A 16,702-nucleotide genomic window follows, 5' to 3' on the forward strand; every position below is an offset into this window, starting at 1 on the left:
TTGGGGTAACCAGTTCAAGGCACATCCTGGGGAGGGGCCCTTCAGGGGCACCCCCAACCAGAACATCAGCATGAGGCCCTCTCCAAAGACAGGCGGGAACAGCAGAGCCAAGATGCCCCGGGACTTTCCCTCTGTCTCACTCAGAGGGACAGCTCCCATGGGGCAGCCTGTGGGTACCTGTGGGCAGCACAGGGAGGACCCTCTGGTCTGATCATCGGTCTCTGGTACTGTCCACGCACTGCTCCCCAATACACCGCAGCCCCCCATTCCTGGCCCTAGCAAGACCATCACCTTGCCGTGACCTCCTGTGGCTGTACTTCTTCCTGGAAGCAGCCAGAAACTGGAGCCAGTGCCCACTCATGCCGTGCCCTCCCCAAGCCCTGTCCTCAGCGCTGCCAGGGAGAGAAGCAGCTGACAAGCCTCCCAGCCAGCACAGCTCTCTGATGTCTGTGGGGCCCCAGCCATCCCATTATGATTGGAGCCATTCCTGGTTGTATTGTGCCAGCTGCAGTGGCCCAGAATCCAGAACCACACATGGCCAAAGGCTCTGAAAACCATCCACCGTGCTGTGGGCACAGGAGATGCAACCAGGGAGCAGATGCCCAGGGTCGAATCTAGGCATGCTACCTCAGAGTCAGGTCTCCATGGGCACAGTGGGGCCAGCTGCTCATGCCTGTGGCCAGGCGACCCAGGGCAGCATGAAGTGGTCACCCAGTCACCAGGTGATCACCAGGGGACAGGCAACAGCCAGACTTCCCTGAAGTGTCTGCTCCAGCAAAAGGCACTGCCTAAGATTCCTCCAGAGCTGTACTTCTCAACCAGTCGTGATTTTTGTCCACCCAGGGGATATTTGGCAGTCACTTGGCATTTCGTTTGTTATAAAATGACAACTGACAGGGGGTTGTGCTACTGGCATCTAGGGCATAGAGGCCTGGGATGCTGCTAAACATCCTATAATGTGCAGGACAGCCCCCGACAACAGAGAAATATCAGCTCCCAAATGTCAGCAGTGCCCTACTTGAGACACCTGCTCTTGGGAACAAGAGCTTCCCTAAGAGAAGCCAATACTAATTGAGCACATATTTTATGCCTGGCGCTTCTATCTACACATCTCATAGAATTCTCCCAATATCTCTCTTATTTATTTTTAGAGACAGAGTCTTGCTCTGTCACCCAGGCTGGAGTGCAATGGCATGATCATGAATCACTGCAGCCTCAAATTCCTGGGCTTAAGTGATCCTCCCACCTCAGCCTCCCAGGTAGCTAGGACTACAGGCATGTACCACTATGCCTGGCTAATTTTTTAATTTTTTTTTTTTGTAAACATGGGGTCTCGCTCTGTTGCCCAGGCTGGTCTTCAACTCCTGGCCTTAAGCAATCCTTCTGCTTCAGCTTCCAAAATCGCTGGGATTACAGGCAGGCACCACTGCCCCAGCTCATTTTCAAACTTTTTTTTTTTAAGAGATGGGGTCTTGCTATGTTTTCTAGGCTGGCCTTAAGCTCCTGGGCTCCAGTGATCCTCCTACCTCAGCCTCCCAAAATGCTGGGCTTACAGGCATGAACCACTGCACCCAGTCCCAATAACTCTATATTATGGTGTTCGTGACACTTGGCACTGAAGCAGAAGAGGGTGACGGGGTGCAAATGGTCCCTCACACACCACCCTTAGATTCTCAACTCACCTCTTTCCTGCTTTCAGTTGGCCAAGTTCATTTACATGGTTTCCTACCAAGAACCCTGCTGAGAACACCCAGAAACTATCAAGCCCATTTTACAGACAAACCGTAGATGTCAGTGAACCTGCTTGAGGTTGCACTGCCAGTGAGTGGACCTGTATTCAAGCCGGGTCTGTCCGGTTTCCAAATCCCAGCTTCTACCATGACCTGCCCCTGACCTGACACCCCATTTCCCCCCACCCCACCACCCATATTTCCTGAAATGCTAGCGGACCACAAAGCTGACTCTGCTTTCCTGTTCCCTCCTGGCCACGTCACACTTTCCAAACTGCCTGGCCTGTCCTAATTAGAAAGCCATTTTCTCACTTCATCAGACTGGGATCCCTTTGGGGACAGACCCAAATTAGCCTCCCAGTCGCAGGATTAACTGTTGTGGTGAAGGAAGAGGAGACCTCCTGCTTACATGGTGAACACGGACCCATTTCACCCTTTACAGCAGCAGCGCTGTCCAAGGGAACGTTCTGTGACAACGGACAAGGTCTACATCCACCTGGTCCTGTACGGTAGCCGCTAGCCATATGTCACGTCACTGTTGTGTGCTTGGAATGTGGCTAGTGAGACTGAGAAGCTGAACTTTATATTTTATCAAATATTAATTACATTTAACTTTTTTTTTTTTTTTTGGAACAGAGTCTGGCTCTGTCACCCAGGCTGGAGGCTGACTCAGTGGCTTGATCTCAGCTCACTGCAACCTCCACCTCCCAGGTTCAAGCCATTCTCCTGCTTCAGCCTCCCAAGTAGCTGGGATTATTGGCATCTGCCATCATGCACAGCTAATTTATTTATTTATTTATTTATTCATTTATTTTGGGACAGAGTTTCACTCCTGTTGCCCAGCCTGGAGTGCAATGGCGCGATCTTGGCTCACTGCAATCTCCGCCTCCCAGGTTCAAGCGATTCTCCTGCCTCAGCCTCCCGAGTAGCTGGGATTACAGGCATGCGCCACCACCCCCAGCTAATTCTGTATTTTTAGTAGAGACGGGGTTTCTCCATGTTGGTCAGGCTGGTCTCAAACTCCCGACCTCAGGTGATCCGCCCGCCTCGGCCTCCCAAAGTGCTGGGATTACAGGTGTGAGCCACCGCGCCGGGCCCTGCCCAGCAAATTGTTGTATTTTTAGTAGAGACGGGGTTTCACCATGTTGGCCAGGCTGGTCTCGAACTCCTGACCTCAGGTGATCCACCCGCCTCGGCCTCCTGAAGTGCTGGAATTACAGGCATAAGCCACCATGCCCAGCCACATTTAACTTTAAATAACCATGTGTGGCTAGTGGCTACTTTGCTAGATGGCCTAGCTTCATGGTGTCACTGCTCCCTTCTCCTTCTCCCCAAGCCTTCTATTTTGGCCACTGGGATCACCCTTTAGTGAGGCCACACCTCTCTGATTTGGGTGGGTCCTGGCCTCTTTGCAGAGCTTTGACACACACACGTGTATATTTTTTGCCTACCACCCTTTGGCTGTTCAAACTCTCACTTAAACCTTACCTCTTGGTGGGGCACAGTGGCTCACACCTGTAATCCCAGCACTTTGGGAGGCTGAGATGGGAGGATCTCTTGAGGCCAGGCCAGCCTGGGCAACATAGTGAGACCCTGTCTCTATAAATTCTTTAAAAAATTAAACCTTGTCTCTTCTCAATGTGGGGTCCTAGGGCCCAAGTAGTGGCTCTCTGTGGTCCCCTCTACTCCCTGTTGGGTTGTTCACAGCTGGGGTCTGTTGGATGCCATAGGCCAGGGTGGCACTGCCCTCACCCTCTGTGGCTAGCACCTGGCCCATCTGAACTCTCCTTGGGGACTGTCCTTCCACATCCACAGGATGCACCACCAGACCCCACCAGTCACTAAGCCACAGCACCGCCACCTCCTGCTGCCTCCTCCAAGAAGCCTGCCCTGGTTGCTCTGTGCTGAGTTAGCCATCAACTGGCACCCAACCCTGGGAATCACAGCTGCGTCTGTGGCATCTCCATGCCCCCTCTGACCTCTCTCCAGATGGGGCTGCCCAAAGATCGCTGCCACCCTAGAGGCCAGCACACTGTGGGGCCATGGGTGACAGGCCAGCCCTGGGGAGGGGGTTGTTGGGAAGTGGGGGTTTTGAAGAGGTGCGGGGTGGCTGAAGCCCTACTGCCAGGGTAACGTTCTCCTTGCAGGGCCCAGCTGGGTGCCGCCCCTTCCTCCAGCAGCCTCCCCAGTTTTCCTGGCACACTTGACAGGCGCTTACAGCAGAGGCTGCCGTTTCAGGCTGCGGGGACTGGGCATCCCCAGGTGTCCAGGGCTCCCGCTGCCCAGGCTCTAAATCGAGCGCACCCAAGGGGGTTCCCCCTCCCGCGCCCTGCCCGACCCGCTGCCGCGGCTGCCGGCGGCTTGGGGACCAGCAGCGGCTTGGAAAGGCGGGCGTGGGGCTGTCCCGGGTGGCAGGCGGGCTGGCCCGGGAGGGGGCAGGAACAGACACCGGCAGCGCTGTGGGGAGAGGAGAACCGAGAGGGCCTCCAGCCGAGCCCGGCTGCCAGCAGTCGGGAGACGAGCGAGCCAACTTCCTGGGGGACAGCTGGGCCACCTGCGCCCCGCTGGCCCATCCCTGGTGGGGAGGGGCGGGACGGGGGGGCTACCTGTCAATCAGCTCCCCAGGAAGCGCTCAGAGTCAGCGCATCATCGCCGCGGCAAATTCGGCTCTAGAAATAACTTTTTTCTTTTTTTCCCCTCTTCTGATTATCCTAGCAAGGGGCTCACCCCTTACTCACCCCAGGCAGCTCATGGTGGCCTCTTTCGGTGGTGGTCGCCTATGCTCCGCTGCAGAGCCGAGAGCTGCGCCGGGGCTGGGGTGGGGTGGGGGGCGGGGAGGGTGGCCAGCCCAGTCCCTGACATTGGCCAGGCCCAGAGGGAGGGGCAGGCTGCGGGGTGAATGGCAGCAAGGGGAGGGGGCGGGCTGAGTCCGGGAAGGGGGAGGGGAGGGATGGGGGAGCAGTCGCAGGCCCAGGAGGCTGGGTGAGGAGGGAAACCCGGCGGGATCCGGGAAGGGAGAACAGCAGTCCAGCCCAGAGGGGGCTTGGTCCAAGCTGGGCAGGCAGCGAGGGCCTCCAAGGATGGAAGTGGAGTCACGAGATTCCTGGGTCCCTCCAGGTGAGGACCCACCAGGATTTTTTTTTCCTCTGACAAATAAACTTAGAGCAGGCCGGGCACAGTGGCTCACGCCTGTAATCCCAGCATTTTGGGAGGCTGAGGCGGGCGGATCATTTGAAGTTAGGAGTTCGAGACCAGCCTGGCAAACATGGTGAGACCCTATCTTTTTTTTTTTTTTTTTTTTTTTTTTTTGAGACAGAGTCTCGCTCTGTTGGCAGGGCTGGAGTGCAGTGTCGCGATCTCAGCTTGCTGCAACCTCTGCCTCCTAGGTTCAAGTGATTCTCCTGCCTCAGCCTCCCGAGTAGCTAGGATTACAGGCGCCTGCCACCACAACCTGCTAATTTTTTGTATTTTTAGTAGAGACGGGGTTTCACTATGTTGGCCAGGCTAGTCTCAAACTCCTGATCTCATGATCTGCCCGCCTTGGCCTCCCAAAGTGCTGGTATTACAGGCGTGAGCCACTGTGCCCGGCCGAGACCTCGTCTTTACTAAAAATACAAAAATTAGCCAAGCGTGGCGTCGTGGCGCCCAGCTACTTGGGAGGCTGAGGCAGGAGAATCACTTGAACCTGGGAGGCAGATGTTGCAGTAGGCCAAGATCATGCCACTGCACACCAGCCTGGGTGACACAGCAAGACTCCGATTCAAAAAAGCTTCGAGCAAAACAGAGTGGAAGAGCAGAAAGTGCACCGCTGACCCTGCTCGTGGTCCTGTGACTGCTACCAATTTGCTGTGTGGCTTCAGGCCAGCCTCCTAACCTCTCCGAGCCTCAGTCTGTCTCTGGGAAATGGGGTTAATAACAGCTCTTGGGTGATTCAGTGAAAGAGTGTTCCTCTAGGTTCTGCTGAGGTCCTTGGCACACATTCATCATCATCATCAAAAGGCATCAAAGGGCCGGGCACCGTGGCTCATGCCTGTAACTCCAGCACTTTGGGAGGCCATGGTGGGCGACTGACTGAGCTCAGGAGTTTGAGGCCAGCCTGGACAACATGGTGAAACCTCATCTCTAAAAAAATACAAAAATTAGCTGGGCATGGTGGCATGCACCTGAAGTCCCAGCTACTCAGGAGGCTGTGGCAGGAGGATCACTTGAGCCCAGGAGTTGGAGGCTGCAGTGAGCCAAGATCATGGCACTGCCCTCCTGCCTGGGCGACAGAGCTAGACCCTGTCTCAAAACAAAACAAAACAAAACAAAACAAAAGTAATCAGGCCAGGTACAGTGGCTCATGTCTGTAATCCACACACTTTGGGAGGCCGAGGTGGGTGGATCACTTGAGGTCAGGAGTTGGAGACCAGCCTGGCCAACATGGTGACACCCCATCTTTACTGAAAATACGAAAATTATCCGGGCATAGTGGTGCCTGTAGTCTCAACTACTCGGGAGGTTGAGGCAGGAGAATTGCTTGAACCTGGGAGGCAGAGGTTGCAGTGAGCCAAGATCACGCCACTGCACTCCAGCCTGGACGATAGAGTGAGACTCTGTCTCAAAAGAAAGGAAGATGAAAGAAAGAAAGAAAGAGAGAAAGAGAGAGAAGAAAGGAAAGAAAGGAAATCAAAGGGCCAAGAGCACACATGGTTTGTAGGGTGGAGGTGGGAGGGGTACTAGAGCCCCACGTGGCACAGTCCTGGGCTTCCCTGCCCTCACATTGTGCCATTATCCTGTCTCAATAAAGAATTGGAAGTGTCTGGTATCCTGTTGGAGATTTTTACAATCTAGGTTTTGGGGTGGAGCAGGGCAGACTGTGACCTTTTTTTTTTTTTTTTTTTTTTTTGAGACAGTGTCTTGCTCTGTCATCCAGGCTGGAGGGCAGTGGCACAATGGCACAATCATAGCTCACTGCAGCCCCATCCTCCTGGGTTCAAGCAATCCTCCAGCCTCAGCCTCCCAAGTAGCTGTGACTACAAGCATGCACCACCACACCCAGTTAATTTTTATATTTTATAGACATGGGGTCTTTCTATATTGCGCGGGCTGGTCTCCAACTCCTGGCCTCAAGCGGTTCTCCCACCTCAGCCTCCCAAAGCACGTGGATTACAGGCAGGAGCCACCGTGCCTGGCCAAGGTGGTGACTTTGGATCAGAAGGTGGATACTTTCTGAGGTCTGTCCTGGCCCTTCTCCCATCACTCAAGGTGGTACCCTGGCATCTGGCAGAGCCAACAGCTGCCTTCTCAGGGTCATTGGCCTACCCTTGTTTGGGGCTTGCAGGTATGTTGCGATGCCGTTCAAGAGCAGGCTACCATCTATTATCTCCCACCTGGGCTGGAAGGGGTGCCTGGGGTGGTTGTGGGGGAATGACGGCTCTAAGTGAGACCCACCCTGCCTGTCTATCCTGCCCCCTGCCTGCAGTACCTGAGGTTGTCCAGGAGTGGCCCGCAGGCCTCTCGGGGCAGCGCCAGGGTGAGAGCCCACACCAGGTCATCCACCCGCTGCTCAGCTGCAAATTGCTTCAGTGCGGCGAACACCTGCTCCTTGGCAGTTGGCTGGTTCCCCAAGATTTCATCCACCTGCAAGGAGGAGTCCTGTGAATGACCAAAAGGGATCCAGAGTGGAACCCTGGAGAACTGCTCTCCTCCTTCCTTTCCTCCCTCAGTTTACCTCCACGGGATGGCTGACGGGGGCGTACCACCTGAGTGCTATGCCCATACCATGCCCCTTCCTTCCTTCCTTCCTTCTTCCCTTCCCTTCCCTTTCCCTCCCCTCCCCTCCCTTCCCTTCCTTTCTTTTTGAGACGGAGTTTCACTTTGTCACCAGGCTGCCGTGCAGTAGTGCAGTCTTGGCGCACTAGACCCTCCACCTTCCGGGTTCAAGCGATTCTCCTGCCTCAGCCTCCTGAGTAGCTGGGATTACAGGCATGCGCCACCACGCCTGGCTAATTTTGTATTTTTAGTAGAGACAGTGTTTCTCCATGTTGGTCAGGCTGATTTCGAACTCCCGACCTCAGGTGATCCGCCCACCTTGGCCTCCCAAAGTGCTGGGATTACAAGCGTGAGCCACTGCGGCCGGCCATATCATGCCATTTCTAACTACATATCTGCCCTGCGAAGTGGGCCTGGTCTCCTGGTTAGTATCTTCATTTTATTTATTTATTTTAATTTAATTTTTTAATTTATTGTTATTTATTTATTGTGACAGAGTCTCACTCTGTCACCCAGGCTGGGGTGCAATGGCTCAATCTTGGCTCACTGCAACCTCTGCCTCCTAAGTTCAAGAGATTCTCCTGCCTTAGCCTCCCAAGTAGCTGGGATTACAGGCACCTGCGACCACACCTGGCTAATTTTTTGTATTTTTAGTAGAGACGGGGTTTTACCATGTTGGCCAGGCTGGTCTCAAACTGCTGACCTCAGGTGACCCACCCACCTTGGGCTCCCAAAGTGCTGGGATTACAGGTGTCAACCACCGCACCCAGCCAATTTATTTTAATTTAATTTTTTAGAGGCATCATCTCACTCTGTTGTCTAGGCTGGAGTGCAGTGGTGTGATTATAACTTACTGCAGCTTCGACCTCCTGGGCTCAAGTGATCCTCCCTCCTTAGCCTCCCGAGTAGCTGGGACCACAAGTATGTGCCTACATGCTTGGCTAATCTGTTTTTTTATAATCCCTCATCTACTTAAAGAGACCTGGCTAATTAAATTTTTTTTTTTTCTGTAGAGATGGAGTCTTGCTATATTGCCCAGGCTGATCTCAAACTTCTGGGTTCAAGTGATCCTTCCACCATGGCCTCCCAAGGTGCTGGGATTACAGGTGTGAGCCACCTCTCTTGGCCAGCATCTTCATTTTCCATGTAAGGAGACTGAGGCTGGTAGAGGTGACGGCGTCACGGGGTGAAAGTGAAGGGTCAGGATTCAAACCCAAAGAGAGCTGTTCTAATAAATATTGTAAAGATCAAAGGAATTAATATAAAAGCTTAAAACCACACCACGCATTCAGTAATTGCTAGTTACTATTATTATAATACTACATTCCCTTCCATACTGTGCGCTGAGAGATCCCACAGAGAACATTCTGACTCCACAAAAAAAGTCCTGGTATGTCAGCTTAGCCCTGAATTTTGACTCCCTCAATTCTCTCTCCAAACTTTTGTTTCTTTGTCTTTGTCCACAAACCAGCTGATACTAATCAAGGCACATCTGCACACAGGAGTGTGTGGCCATTGGAAATGAGCGTGCAAATGGACACAATGGAAATGAGCGTGCAAATGGGCAAGTTGGAAACGAGTGTGCAAATGATCACGTTGGAAAGGAGCATGCAAATAGACATGGTGGAAACGAGCGTGCAAATGGACACATTGGAAAGAGTGTGCAAATGGGCACGTTGGAAACAAGCGTGCAAATGATCATGTTGGAAATGAGCATGCAAATGGTCATGTTTCTGGAAGGCAGGTTGTTAAGTGTGTCCAAAGCCCATCCTTCTACCCAGTGATCTCACATGTAGGATTTATCTTAGACACATCCTGACAAGACACATGCACGATGACGTATGAGTGAGGTGGTTCACCTGTGTATTATTTCTAACACTAAGACGTTGGCAGCAATATAAGTATCTGACAGTAGGGGCTAAATAATTGCAGTACATCCATGTGGGAGATATCTGTAGTTTCTTGGCTATCTAGGCCAAAAACAAAGAGAAAAATCTCAGCCGGGCGCAGTGGCTCACACCTGTAATCCCAGCACTTTGGGAGGCCAAGGGGGGGGCGGATCACCTGAGGTCAGGTGTTCGAGACCAGCCTGGCCAACATGGCAAAACCCCGTCTCTACTAAAAATACAAAAATTAGCCAGACGTGGTGGTGGGCGCCTTTATTCATCCCAGCTACTTGGGAGGCTGAGGCAGGAGAATCGCTTGAACCCAGGAGTCGGAGGTTGCAGTGAGCCGAGATCTTGCCATTGTACTCCAGCCTAGGCAACAAGAGCAAAAACTCCATCTCAAAAAAAAAAAAAAAAAAAGAAAAAAGAAAATCCCAAAGTAGGTGGGAGGCAAGATCCTGGCAGGGCCGGGGGCAATGGCTCACACCTGTAATCCCAGTGCTCAGGGAGACCGAGGCAGGAGGATTGTTTGAGACCAGGAATTCAAGACCATCCTGGGCAACATAGCATGACCCCATTTCTACAAAAAAAATTTTTTTTAAATTAGCCAGATGTGGTGGTGCACACCTGTAGTCTCAGCTACTTGTGAGGCTGAAGTGAGAGGATCACTTGAGCTCAGGAAGTTGAGGCTGCAGTGAGCCAAGATTGTACCACTGCACTATACAGTCTGGGCAACAGATCAAGACCCCGTTTCAATAAATAAATAAGAAAATAAAACCACGAAATAGGGAGTAATGGCTAAGGAGTGCAGAATTTCTTGTTAGAGTGATCAAATTGTTTGAAAATGGATGGTAGTGATGGGTGTTACAATCCTGTGAACATATTAAAAATCATCAAATTGCCCACACGTCATACAGTTTAGCCACTGAAAGCACATACTCCATGAGACCCCTCCCTTGTTGGCTGAGGGTCTGGTTGTCTCTGGGCACTGACAGCTGGAGCTGACCCTGAAGCAAGGCTGGGCGGCTGAGTGAGTCCATGAGTCATTCACGTCTCCCTCTCTCGAGGACTTGTGGGTGCAACTTCAGCCTGAACTGGGGCGGTCAGGCCCCGCCTCTCTCACCCTCATCCACCTCCAAACTTCTCAACAGACTCTGCGTCCTTCTCTTCCATCCTCTGCTCTCAGAGGTTGAAGAGGCCCTTTTCTGGCCGGGTGTGGTGGCTCATGGCTGTCATCCCAGCACTTTGGGAGGCCAAGGTGGGTGGATCATCTGAAGTTAGGAGTTCAAGACCAGCCTGGCCAACATGGTGAAACCCCATCTCTACTACAAATACAAAAATTAGCTGGGCATGATGGCAAACGCCTGTAATCCCAGTTACTTGGGAGGCTGAGGCAGGAGAATTGCTTGAGCCTGGGAGGCGGAGGTTGCAGTGAGCCAAGATCGTGCCACTGCACTCCAGCCTGGGTGACAGAGCGAGACTCTGTCTCAAAAAAAAAAAAAAAAAAGCCCTCTTCCTAGTCAAGGCCAAACCACCAGGCCACAGACACCTCACCATTCCCAGTCTCCACCCCTTCTTCCTGCCACCTACTTGTCATTCAGCTTTCAGCTCAAAGATCATCTCATCAGGCAGCCTTTCCTGGCCACCCTGTCAAAGTGGGTCCCATTACTCTCAGCTCACCCTGTTTATGCCTCCACTTTATTCATCATCATCTTTTTTTTCTGGAGTCAGGGTCTTGCTCTGTTGCCCAGGCTGGAGTGCAGTGGTGCAATCATAGCTCCCTGTGGCCTTGAACTCCTGTGTTCAAGCGATCCTCCCACCTCCGCCTTCCGAGTAGCCAGGATTACAGGTGCACGCCACTGTGCTTGGCTAATTTAATTTAATTTTATTATTATTATTATTTTTTGAGACGAAGTCTCACTCTGTCGCTCACTCTGTCGCTCTGTGCAGTGGCGGGATCTTGGCTCACTGCAGCCTCCACCTCCTGAGTTCAAGCAGTTCTCCTGACTCAGCCTCCTAAGTAGCTGGGATTACAGGCAAACGCCACCACGCCCGGCTCATTTTTGTAATTTTTGTAGAGATGGGGTTTCACCATGTTGGCCAGGCTGGTCTCAAACTCCTGACCTCAGGTGATCCTCCCACCTCCGCCTCCCAAAGTGTTGGAATTGCAGGCGTGAGCCATTGCGCCCAGCCTATCATGATCTTTAATAGCTTGTGTATTGATTAATCCACTTGCTTACTGTCTCTTCCCCTGCGGTAATGTTAGGTGTGTGAAGTCAGGCTCCTTGTCTGTGTTGCTCATGGCTGTTTCCCCTGTCCTGCACATCATAGGCCCATGATCAATGACTGGTAAATGCATGGTTTTCTTTTTCTTTTTTCTTTCTTTCTTTTTTTTTTTTTTAAGACGGAGTGTCACTCTTATTGCCCAGGCTGGAGTGCAATGGCATGATCTCGGCTCATTGCAACCTCTGTCTCCTGGGTTCAAGCGATGCTCCTGCCTCACCCTCCTGAGTAGCTGGGATTATAGGCGCCCGCCACCGCAACCAGCTAATGTTTTGTGTTTCTAGTAGAGACAGGGTTTCTGCTTGTTGGCCAGGCGGTCTCGAACTCCTGACCTCAGGTGGTCCACCCGCCTCAGCCTTGCAATGTGCTGGGTTTACAGGTGTGAGCCACTGCGCCCGGCCTGCATGGTTTTCAGCATATTTACTTCTCCATTCCCTGCAGCTTATATAAATGTTCAAGTCTCTTTCAGGCTATAAATAAATAAATAACAAGCTGGGCACAGCAGCTCATGCCCATAATCCCAGAGCTTTGGGAGGAAAAGGTGGGAGGATCGCTTGAGGCCAGGAGTTGGAGACCAGCCTGGACAACATAACCAGATCCTGTCTCTAAAAAATGAAAGTCGGCTGGGCGCGGTGGCTCACGCCAGTAATCCCAGCACTTTGGGAGGCTGAGGCGGGAGGATCACAAGGTCAGGAGATCAAGACCATCCTGACTGACACCGTGAAACCCCGTCTCTACTAAAAATAGAAAAAAATTAGCCGGGCGTGATGGCGGGCGCCTGTAGTCCCAGCTACTCCGGAGGCTGAGGCAGGAGAATGGCGTGAACCCGGGAGGTGGAGCTTGCAGTAAGCCGAGATTGCGCCACTGCATTCCAGCCTGGGTGACAGAGACAGACTCCGTCTCAAAGAGAAAAAGAAAAGAAAAGAAAAAGTTAGCCAGATGTGGTGGTGCACGCCTGTAGTCCCAGCTACCAGATACTTGGGAGGCTGAGGTAGGAGGATCTCTTGTGCCCGGGAAATCAAGGCTGCGGTGAGCTATGATCACACCACTGCGCTCCAGCCTGGGTGACAGAGCAAGACCCTGTTCTCCATAAATAAATAAATAAAAGACAATCCTCCTTCGATCCCGAAAGCTGCTCATTCTCCTCCCTTCTCTAGTCTGGAGCCATCCACACGTGCTGTTTCTGTACCACTGCCCTTTGCCACTGCAGTTCACTCTTGCACTTGAGGCTCTCCACGACCCCGCTCCGGCCAAGAACCCCAGACGGTGACTCTCAGACCTCGATCTTCAGCCCAGAGCTCGCTCTTGAACTCCGCAACCGTATATCCACCCGCTTTCTAGATGATTCCAAAAGGGGAGGAGAAGTAGCGGGAGGCTTCGAGGGTTTCCAGTCAGAGGCCACGTTCTGTGCACATCTGAATCCTAGCCCAAACACCCCATGAGTCTGTGTAACCGTCTGTCTCCCCCACCCAGGTGTGATGACCCAGGGTCTCATGCCTGTCCAGCCCCAAGCACAGTGCCTGGCACATATTAGGCACTCGGCGAATGTGGATGGGACTGAACCAAAAAGCAGCCTTGCATTGCACTTCCTGCCGCCCCAGCTCACCACTGTTTCCCTCCCTGTGAGTGGGCCAGGCTGGCAGCACCAGCCGCCCCCTCCCCACGCATGCGCTGTGCTGGGGAAGGTTGCCGGTTTGGAAATCAAAGTCAGCAGCAACCTCAATTCAAAGGAGAACATGGCTGGCTGCAGAGACGTTTTATGTAAGAAAGAGGAAAAAATAGTTCCTCCCTCCTGGGGCCCGTGCCACAGTGCGGTTTCGGTGTCAGTTATTACCCAGATGTTCTCAGCCTACATCTAAGCATGAGGTATCATCACGGGACACTAATGGATTTTCTATTAAATATCAGCCACTTCAAGGAGGAAAAACTGGGGCAGGCAGAAAGCGCAGGCGAGAATTGGAGGGCTGGTGATTGAAAACCAACCAGTCTGGTGCAGTGGCTCATGCCTGTAATCCCAGCACTTTGGAAGGCAGAGGCAGGTGGATCACCTGAGGTCAGGAGTTTGAGACTAGCTTGACCAACATGGTGAAACCCCATCTCTACTTGAACTCCTGACCTCAGGTGATCCATCTGCCTTGGCCTCCCAAAGTGCTGGGATTACAGGTGTGAGCCACCGTGCCCAGCCAAGCCACCAAGCCTGGCCGGTCTCTACTAAAAAAAAATACAAAATTAGCTGGGTGTCGTGGTGCATGCCTGTAATCCCAGCTACTTGAGAGGCTGAGGCAGGAGAATTGCTTGAACCCAGGAGGCGGAGGTTGCAATAAGCCAAGATCACGCCATTGCACTCCAGCCTGGGCAACAAGAGCGAAACTCTGTCTCAAAAAAAAAAAAAAAAAAAAAAAACATAGAAAACCAACTGGGCTCCACGGAGGCCCTTCATCTTCCTGAGGAAGTCATTTTTGGAGATTCACTCTCAGCTTTTGTGGGTGCCCAGCGAGCCCTAACCGAAATCCTCCACTTCCCCATTCCTCCTTGCCAGAAAACACACTGCAGCTGGCCTGGGCAGCCTGTCGGATTCTATCCTCAGTGGGTTGCTGCCCAGCCTTGCTCCTGGGCAGGACTTCTTTTGCATCCTGCCCTGTTTGGAGCTCTGAACGTGCCCCCTTCCAATTCTGCAGGGATTAGATGGAGTCTGGGATAGACCTTTGGTTCCATGGCAGGTGATCTGGGATTGTAGCAGGCATTACTCGCACTCACCAATATTTCTAGGTCTTCCCTCTTTCCTGGACACTCATTAGACTACATTTCCCAGCATCCTTAGGGAGGAGCAGGGTAACCAGTTCTGGCCAATGAGCATTGAGGACAGGTGCTGTCATAAGAGCAGATGCACAATTTTCCATGCTCTCTTCCTCTTCCATAGGGAACCCTGAAGCTTCACATCGAGATGGAGGAGTCTGAAATGCTGAGACCTCGTATGGACATCAAGCCACCCTAGAAAGTCTACTGACCCCCTAGAGGACTCTGTGGGTGAAAAGTAAACTTCTGTAGTGCAAAGGCACTAAAATGTTGATTTTGGGTCAGGCACAGTGGCTCACACCTATAATCCCAGTACTTTGGGAGGCTGAGGCAGGAGAATTGCTTGAGGCCAGGAGTTTGAGACTAGCCTGGGCAACATAGCAAGACCTCATCTCCCCAATCTTTTTTTTTTTTTTTAATCAGCCAGGTGTGGTGATGCACACCTGTGGTCCCAGCTACTAGAGAGGCTGAGGCAGGAGGATCTCTTGAGCCCAGGAGTTGGAGGCTGTAGTGAGCTATGATTGCACCACTGCACTCCAATCTGGGCAACAGAGCTAGACCCTGTCTCAAAAACAACAACAATAAAAAATGTTGGGTTTGTTTGTTATAGCAGCAGAGCCTGTTGTGGGTACAGGAAGAAAGTCACAGCTTTGGAAGATCTGGACATTGGTGATGTAGGGAAGCTGGAGTTGAGTCCTGTGTGTATGCGAGTGTGTGTATCTGGCCACAGAGGCTGGTCTACTCAGGGTCAGAAAAGCCCATTCAGGGGATCAGGCTAGGGTACATGATGGAGGAGACACTCCTGAGGGGGCTAATTTGGAAGGGGTTAGGACTGGACCAAGCTTGGGCACTGGAGGAGGCCAGAGTGGGTGGGGACCTGATGCCTGGGCAGTGGGCTGGGAGGCATTTCTGCAATAGTCAAACTCCGACAGTTTCCAGGCTCCATGACCTCCCAAACCCCATGGCCAAGTGCTGCTGGGGCAGAACTGAGTAGATTCCCTTCCGTGGAGGAAAAGTCTGCGAGCTTGATAACACAACAGGGTACTATAGCCAATAATAACTTAACTGTCCATTTTAAAATAACTTAGGCTGGGTGCAGTAGCTCACGCCTGTAATTCCAGCACTTTTGGAAGGCCGAGGTAGGCAGATCTCCTGAGGTCAGGAGTTCGAGACCAGCCTGGACAACATAGTGAAACCATGTCTCTACTATAAATACACAACTTAGCCAGGCGTGGTGGTGGGCGCCTGTAATCCCAGCTCCTTGGGAGGCTGAGGCAGGAGAATTGCTTAAACCCGGGAGGCCGAGGTTGCAGTGAGCTGAGATCACACCACTGTACTCCAGCCTGGGCAACAGAGCGAGACTCCATCTCCAAAAAAATAAATACAAACTTAAATGCTGTAGATGAATTGTTTGACACTCAAAAGATAAATGCTTGGGGGGATAGGTACCCCATTCTCCGTGACATGCTTATTTCACATTGCATGCCTGTATCAAAATATCTCAGATACCCCATAAATATATACACCTACTAGGTACCCACAAAAATTAAAAATCAAAATAATGTAAAAAAAGTCGGCCAGACGCAGTGGCTCATGCCTGTAATCCCAGCACTTTGGGAGGCCACGGCAGGTGGATCACGAGGTCAGGAGTTCAAGACCAGCCTGGTCAATATGGTGAAACCCCATCTCTACTAAGAATACAGAAAAAAAAAAAAAATAGCTGGGCATGGTGGCGCATGCCTGTAATCCCAGCTACTTGGGAGGCTGAGGCAGGAGAATCACCTGAACCTGGGAGGCGGAGGTTGCAGTGAGCCGAGATTGCGCCACTGCCCTCCAGCCTGGGTGACAGAGTGAGACTCTGTCTCAAAAAAAAAAAAAAAAAAAAGTCTGTGAGCTTAAGTGTCCCAGCCGCCAAGCAAATACTGAGTTTCCAGGCTTCACGTCCACGGGAGCCCGATAACCAGGCAGGGGTAGGGACTGAGTATCTTGGCGCCGGACTATTTCCTAGTCACACACAGGCTCACTTTTTGTTCCATTCAAGTATTAGTGAAATAAAGGCCTTAGGACCCCATCTGAAAGCCCTGGAGGACAGGAGTGAAGGTGAGTGGTGTGGAAGGTTGCTGTACTGGGACCTCGTCAGTGGCCTGGGGTAGATGTAACCATACTAGGCAGCTTCTTCTTTTATAACCATGTCACATCCCAGGTTTCTTGGAATTGCCTGGATCTGTCCATTAAATGGCAGGTTCCTGCAAA

General features: G+C 52.1%; 1 protein-coding gene across 1 annotated transcript in view; it reads right to left on the minus strand.

Moving 5' to 3' along the window:
• Positions 1-16,702, minus strand: part of GRID2IP (Grid2 interacting protein) — a 57,146-nt gene that overhangs the window by 38,235 nt on the left and 2,209 nt on the right. Inside the window, exon 2 of the mRNA XM_054496173.2 lies at positions 7,198-7,367. Within this exon, the coding sequence (XP_054352148.1) occupies positions 7,198-7,367 (170 nt within the window). The remainder of the gene's footprint in view (positions 1-7,197; positions 7,368-16,702) is intronic.

This window comes from Pongo pygmaeus, chromosome 6 (genome assembly GCF_028885625.2).
Source record: "Pongo pygmaeus isolate AG05252 chromosome 6, NHGRI_mPonPyg2-v2.0_pri, whole genome shotgun sequence".
NCBI lineage: Eukaryota > Metazoa > Chordata > Mammalia > Primates > Hominidae > Pongo > Pongo pygmaeus.